The following is a 7,500-nucleotide window of genomic DNA, read 5'->3' on the forward strand; positions in this document are numbered from 1 at the left end:
ATGCTTATCTTTATTCTGTATTTGGAGATGAAACGTGCCATCTAAAAAAAATTAATTCAATATAAAAACCGCCGGAAATTTAGCTTTTTCTCAAACCGGAAGTCAGTTCATTTACGCATGCGCAGTTGATCTGAGAACAAGCGTGAGGAATGGCGAGGAAAAGCCTTCGATGCAAACAACAATTAGAAGATTGTTATCAAATTTTCTAGGTCGGTGAGTGGGTTTTCTGTTCAGCTCACAATATGATGACGTCAGTCACCGGAAGTAAAATTTCACGTCCTTATCAACGCGCGAAAAATCCGTCTGTGGTCCCTTAACAAAGGGAAAGAAATGTGTGCTCGTTTCAGCAGACGCTCGTGAGGGCACGAACTCGGGACGAATCCCTAAGAGTGTCTGCGTGAGAGGCTATTCTCTTCTCTTCTCAGACATATAGGACGGCATCAGAAGTTTCCAGAACCCTAGAACGTCTATTCTGGCATGGATGGTGGGGTTTCCACACAAAGTTGCAATGCTTTGTTTTCTTTGCTGCTCAAATAACGTTAAGTAGTAACTGCAATGATCAGCATCTTAACATGATTCTCTACGCAGTTCAAAGAAATATGGCTCTCGGAAAATAATTTGTGAGTAAAGTGATGACTGACTTTGCCGCAAACACAACATTAAATGTGTTCGCAGTGAACCACGGAATCCACTGGTATGGTCTAATGGAACAGGAAAACTTTTGCAGTTTAATTAACGAGAAGAACTTGTCACATTGAAGGAGAAGAAGAAAAAGTGGAATTTATTAGCAGCAAAGAAGTTCGATTCAACCCAGCACAGCAGTTAATATTTTCGCCAAAGTCAAGAAATGCTGCAAACAGAGGACAAGTGAAAGAAGCTGACAACCAAATTGATAAAAGGGTGACAATATCAGGCAAAAGAAAAATATTACAAGAAAAAGAATACAAATCACAAAGAGAATATAACCAAATTAATGGAATTAATTAATGAAGAGGACATTACAAGGAATCGCTTCTTCATCCGACTGCACTACTTTCTCAAATTGAAGAACTCATGGTTTGAATAAGACTATGTCAAATTAATCACAAAGTTTAGGTTTATCACTGTATACATCTCCACAAATAGAATGAGCAAAAAAAACCAAACACCTTATTTGATTGCTCAAAGTTAATAACGCTTACAGGAGCCTCCTGCAAAATCGCTTATGAACAGTAGGAAAAAATAATTTTTCCAACTACGCTATTAGGGATTCGACTTAGTTTTGTTATTGTGACTTTTCAAAGGTTTTCACTTGGTTTGAATATAAGCAAAAGATCGAGGAAGTAGTAATGACAACTAAGCAAATAAAAATATATCAGCAATACATCATGTATGTTATCCGTCATTTCCAACACGCGAGGATATCCCCGCCCCCCATCCCCCAATAGCCTCGTTTCAGGCCCTTGTATTGGTCTCTCAGGCCCTCCAAATGGGATGCCAATTGCGGCCCAAATGAACCGGAAAGCATCTTCATCTAAGTTGCAATTGAGACTAAGATTTACTGGGAACATGATGAAAGAATGACATGCAAATGATGGGACCCAAGTTGATGTCGGCACTTCTCGCTGAGAGTGGAATTTCGTAAAAATAGAACTTATTTTCATCTGTGACCTATGACCTGAGACCTTTTCGTGTACCTGTCAGTTAGTCAACGCAGAAAACAGGAACAAGTTTGAGCGTTTTGAGAAGGTTGAAAGCGCGTGCTCATAGCCGACATTTGTGTGTCATTAATGAGCAATCGTAATGAAGTGATTTAATTTCTCTTTGTAAGTGTCTGTAACTACACGATTTAACATCATCTGGGTGACTCATGACAATTCTTTTCTGTCTTTATGTCAAGAGAATGGGAAACCAATGACAATTCTTTTCTGTTTTTATGTCAAGAGAATGGGAAACCAACTTCACAATCCTAAACCGCATTCAGTCAAAAAGGAAAAACTAGGATCAAGCTGGGTTTTTTTAGCTTAATTATAAAGGAGTAATCAGTTTATTAATTAACTGGCCGGGGAAAACGTTGAAAATATTGAAATAAAAAGCAATTTTATAGGCACTTTCTTGAACTGAAACACTTGTTTTTATCCGCAGTTCAACCCCATCTATGAACTATGGTTCAACACGTCAAATATGTGACACCTGTATGCTGGTGATGCTATTTCTGAGGTAGGTGTCTACCTCTCCATTCCCTACTATATTTTGCGTGTGGTTTAGAAACCGAAGCTCTTAAAAAAAAAAAAAAGCGGAAATCGTCATCATGGTAGTCACGGTGATTGTTATTGTCATTAGCATTATTTAATCTATGTACAATTGCCCTTGTTCACGGGCCTAAGCCCTACTTATTGCCTTGATTTGCCTTTGATTCAGATGTACCATCATAATCCATCATTATAGTGCAGTGCGAAGATCAGTTTCTCAACATATTTTACTAACTGTTCCATACTAGCCCCAAAACATCCAACAATAACTGGGCTTATTTCTATCTTGTACCCAAGTCTTCTTTCACGAACTTCAAAGGAAAGCTGCTGTCTGTGATATATGATACACCTTGTATTGCTAGACTAATTTCATCTCCTTTTGTTTCCTGGCAGCAAGACTTTGATCTCCGCAAGGAATATGCTGTGACCTCGAAAAACGCAAAAAGAAAGTGATTTACTGTCGTTACGTCGAGTTCAAGTTTTAAAGGCAGAAATTTACTATCACTTGGGAGGATCCGAATTTAAGCAGTTTTATTAGTTACGCCATGGCTTGTAATGTGCAGTTGGCTTTGCTCATAACGCTGGGTGAAATCAGTTACTACATGTATGTTTTGACGGAGCATTGTGTCATAATGACAAAATAATTAGTACAGACCGTTAGTGGATGCATAGTTAATAGGGGGGACTGGTTTTGAAGCTCGGCAAACATGAAAGTAGCTGCCAAGTTTTAGGTTGGAATGTCCACGACCGTGCACAATCTTTTGTTTTGCACTCATACACTATGCATGAATTACGTAACCAACACATTCTTATTGGTTAGTTCCTCAGTGTGGATTAAACAAGTATTGTGTTTTTTGCACGGTCAAGGCCAAAAAAGAGGAGAAAAACACACAACAAAGAAATTTGACGGGTTTCATAACCATTCCCCTCTATTAACTATGGTGGATGCGTAAAGTTTATAAGCCTGAAGACGGGGCAATGTTAAATCACATTTACAATTTCTTACGAGAATATTGTGAACTACGTATTCAACATTTTTGCATCCAGAGTTCTTGTCCTTAGATTATTTTGGTGCTATACATTTAAACGTAGAAAATCAATCGAACAGAACATGTAAAACAAAAGAAATTTGCATTAAATATGCAGCTCATGATTTATAAGACAATTTTGCTTTTGCTTTGTCTATGACTGTGTTAGCAGTTTCCTATTTGAAGTATAACTGAAGTTCCCCGAGCTACGAAAAGCTCATGAGTTTTTTTTCAGTTTCATGCAAGGCAGCAAAATACAAATCTTGAATGCTCTAGCATTCAAGAGAGTTATGTTGAACCGGCTATATAAGACAAATTTAATATCCGGCAAACATGATTTTCGTTTTTCATTAATCAAAGAAACTTGTTTGATTTTGGCTAATTCCATGGCTGACTGACTGTCTGACTTAGTAATTTGAAGACAGATACATTTCTATGGTGATGAGCCGGTTTTCATAAGATCAGCTAGATATATTTATAATAAGCAAGAACAGTGGGATGAACTTCTAACTGGCTCGACTCGGTTTAACAACGTTTTAGCTGTTCGGCCGTGTTGCCCGTGCGTCTGTTCAGTAATAGATCACAGATGACGTCAAAATGTGTGTGTCACTGTATAACTGATCTTTGAAACACCATTGAAGTGACTTCAAATGAGCGATGCACGAACGTTTCATAACGAAGATTACCCATATTTCCTGGCCCAAAAAGACAACTGATTTCCCTTCCCCTACTGCGAATGAGGTCTAAGGAATTATTCTGCCTATGGACTTTTACTTGATACTTGTCAGCCTTGCACGCAACAAGCCAAGTTGGCGAGAAGAGCAAGGAGACACTCCATGACCCTTATTGAAATCCGCGTGCATCTAATTAGGGTCAAACCTGGACATATCTACAAGGAGTACTTGGAATTTAGAAACAGGAAGCGAAGAAAATTCCAATTTCTACCAGTTGCTGAAACTGCGTGGTCAAGGCAACCCTGAAATTATGGACTGGTTGATGTGCAAAGGCGATAAATACTCCTCTCCAGACATTCAAAATGAAAAATTGGAGATTATGGGTCTACCTATGTTGTGCAAAATTTCCAAGGAGATACAGAACGCTGCTTTCTTTACCATCATGGCAGGCGAGACAGCGGACATTTCCAACAAAGAACAATTAGTTGTGTGCATTCGCTGGGTTGACGAAAACTTGGTACATGAAGACTTCAAAGGCATGTATCCCATGGAGAGGGAGAGAGCAACCGTACACCACATCGCAGCAGCTCCAACTAGCATGTCTCAACGTATTGAAAACGCAAGCGGTCAATGTTACGATGGTGTGTCCACCATGGCTGGGGAAATAAATAGCGTCGCACCACTAATGAAGGCCTTGAATAACATCCCGGATCTCAAGTTCAGCTAAACCAAAAATGGCCCACAAAGGGTACGCATGTCCATTGCTATGGACATGCGCTGAACTTGGCTGTTGCTAACGCAATTAAATCAGTAAAGTGAGACTCTTGAGACTGAAATGGAAATCGCGAAGCTTGTGAAAACGTCGCCCCAGAGAAACATGAAGTTGGATAAAATTAGTGCCGAATCACAATGTGAATCGAGAGGAGCCCAACAAGGTAGACTGTATGGGGAGAGTCATTAGCAGAGGCTTCGAATAACCCTACCGAGCTAATGAAGCTTTGGTAGTGGTCATTTGAGATTTGCAAAGACACTGTGATGAAGGATTTCAGGGCATTGCTTCATGCCTAATATTGGGGGCCTATATATGGGGGATTGATATTGTCGGTAACGTACCAAACCCTGCGTCTAGAGTGTGTACTTTGGACTTCTTTTGTCTAGATCTGCAGACAGATACCAGATGATTTAACTTGTGACACACGGAGCATTCTTTTCCAAACGCGGGGCACTTTTTTCTTTGCGTGTTTCTTTCCGTAATATCTGCATTTGCGACGCTTTTTCTCATTGGAAGCATTCTTCTCTACTTTTTGCCTAAGAGACTTGCCTCTTTTGTTCTTTTTCTGTTCAACTGTGTTGATCGCATCCGCAGATTCAATCGCCTTTTTGTTTGTTCCTTTGACAGCTCGCTGACACGACAAGCACGTAAGCATTTATCAAAATCTACATAGGTCAGGCGATTTTAATAGCTCCTTTGGAAGTAATACGAATTCCACAGCTAATTCTATCACGTACAAGGGAATCTCGTAGTAGACCGAAATTACAAGTTGAGGCTAAGAACTTTAAATCTGTCACCTTCACCTTCTTCTTGAGCCCCCCTTCAGGGGCACCCAACGACCAATTTGTTGTAAAATGTATTATTATACCCCAGTTAATGAAAATAAATGTTATTAAGGCATTTTCAGGTGTTTTTCAGTGTTGCTGGGAAAACATTATCTGTTCCTTTTTCCCAGCAAGACACACAAGAAATTTCCCAGCCAGCTAGATAAAATTGGTTGGTTTCCCAGCCAGCTGATCAAATTTATTTCCCAGCCAGGAATTCCGCGCGCTTTCAAATCCCTCGATCCAATACGACCGAACAAAAGCGACAAAACCGGGACAAAACAGGTTTTTTCCGCAAGCGCAATCACTCTGACCAGCCGTGGTATGTTTGTGACTACTCTCTGGGAGAGGGAAGGGGTTTTGTTTTTTTTTTTCTTTTTAGTCGCTCTAAGTCTTCCGAGTTTCTACAGCCAGCTCGGGTTGAAATGCTAGAAGAAGTCAGTAATTCCCAGGAAAAACCTCTATCAATGACAAAATTTCCCAGCCAGCTCATCGAAACACCTGTATTTTTGCCAGATAGCAAGATTCCTCTGGGGAACAGATAATGTGAGGAACAGATTCGTTGGGTGCCCCTGCCCCTTGCAAAGAAGCTATATCTTTTTTCTTATTTTCCCTGGGGGGGGGGGGGGGGGAGTCCCATATAAAAGGGACGGGGGTGCTCGTCCTACCTTTTGGAGGTTAAAAAAGCGGTTTTGGTACCTCTTAGTCACTGTAAGGTAGCCTCAAATGTGCACAGCGGGAGCTTCAGTGGTACCTTTTAGGGTATTGGGCTGAAAAAGTATGACAGGAGACATTCGACAATTCACTATTTTTTAATTTTGCCTAATTAAAACCCATAATTTGGTACCTCTTAGGGGTGCAAAAAATTCACATCACGCCCATGACACTAGTCTCCTTCGCAGCTGCTCGTGCCGGAGTCACGCAAGGAGACTACCATAAGACAGGATCTCTTTTCAAAATTTGCGACGAGCACCATGTAACGAGAACCCCCTCCCCCCCCCCCGCCCGGGTTTCTTTTCTTCTTCCGCTTTCCACTTTGTTGTTACAAAGAGATGTGTTTGAGCGAGAGTTGATTCTCTATTTGGCGATTTTTTTAACTGGGAACGAAAAGGCTCGAGGTAAGGTCAAACGCGTTTATTCTGTTTAAAATAATTGTAAACGCGGGGTTATAAATGAGAAATAAAGCGAGCCTCAACAAAGCGACAGGGCAGAATTATTAACCCTGCGAACATGCTTGTTCGCATGTAGAATCTTCTAGTAATGCTATATTTATACTAGAGTATCTAATTGATGATAATGATGCGGTATATTTCGTTGAAAGTAACAATCGAGAGATTTTATTGCTTTAAAACCAGAAAAGAACCAATTCACCGTTGCTGTTGAGAAAAGTGTATGCCAGGCAAAACAAGTTGCATCTCTGTAGCCTGAAAGTTAACTGACAAAATAATTTGCCTCTGTTTAAATTAACAAATTCACCAATACGTCACTAACGTTTCATGTTTAACCGGAGAATTAGGGAAGCAGATGTTCGAAGTTGTAATAGCTGTTGAGTTTTATTCCTCAGTTATCGAGTTCCATATATATAACAATTCAAAATGGTTTGCTTTAAAATCAGAAAAGAACCAATTCACCGTTGCTGTTGAGAAAAGTGTGTGCCAGGCAAAACAAGTTGCATCGCGGTAGCCTGAAAGTTAACTGCATGACAAAATAATTTGCCTGTGTTTAAATTAACAAATACACCAATACATCACTAACGTTTCATGTTTTACCGGAGAATTAGGGAAGCAGATGTTCGAAGGTGTAATGCACTAGTCAGTGGAAAGCGCCGCACCCCCATACCCGGGGAATACCGGGGCATTAGACCAGGCCTGCCTTCTAAATGAAGCAAATTCCCCGCTATGCGGGGCAGTTTTGTACGTCAAAACCAAACTTTTCTCCCCTGCACCCGGGACAATACAGTACTTCCAAAAC

General features: G+C 40.3%; 2 protein-coding genes across 4 annotated transcripts in view; both read left to right on the forward strand.

Moving 5' to 3' along the window:
- The window catches only part of LOC138038271 (titin-like), a 40,573-nt gene extending 37,177 nt beyond the window's left edge, over positions 1-3,396 (forward strand). The window contains exons 7-8 of the mRNA XM_068884066.1: positions 2,125-2,199; positions 2,625-3,396. Coding sequence (XP_068740167.1) covers positions 2,125-2,199; positions 2,625-2,658 — 109 coding nt within the window. The 3' untranslated portion in view covers positions 2,659-3,396. The remainder of the gene's footprint in view (positions 1-2,124; positions 2,200-2,624) is intronic.
- The window catches only part of LOC138038975 (uncharacterized), a 101,092-nt gene that overhangs the window by 53,832 nt on the left and 39,760 nt on the right, over positions 1-7,500 (forward strand). Inside the window, exon 1 of one of the 3 annotated variants that reach the window (XM_068885094.1) lies at positions 6,395-6,647. The exons of the other annotated variants lie outside the window; for them this stretch is intronic. Within the exon in view, the coding sequence (XP_068741195.1) occupies positions 6,410-6,647 (238 nt within the window). The 5' untranslated portion in view covers positions 6,395-6,409. Of the gene's footprint in view, positions 1-6,394; positions 6,648-7,500 lie in introns of those variants that run through there. 3 annotated transcript variants of the gene reach the window in all.

This window comes from Montipora capricornis, chromosome 2, assembly GCF_036669925.1.
Source record: "Montipora capricornis isolate CH-2021 chromosome 2, ASM3666992v2, whole genome shotgun sequence".
Lineage (NCBI taxonomy): Eukaryota > Metazoa > Cnidaria > Anthozoa > Scleractinia > Acroporidae > Montipora > Montipora capricornis.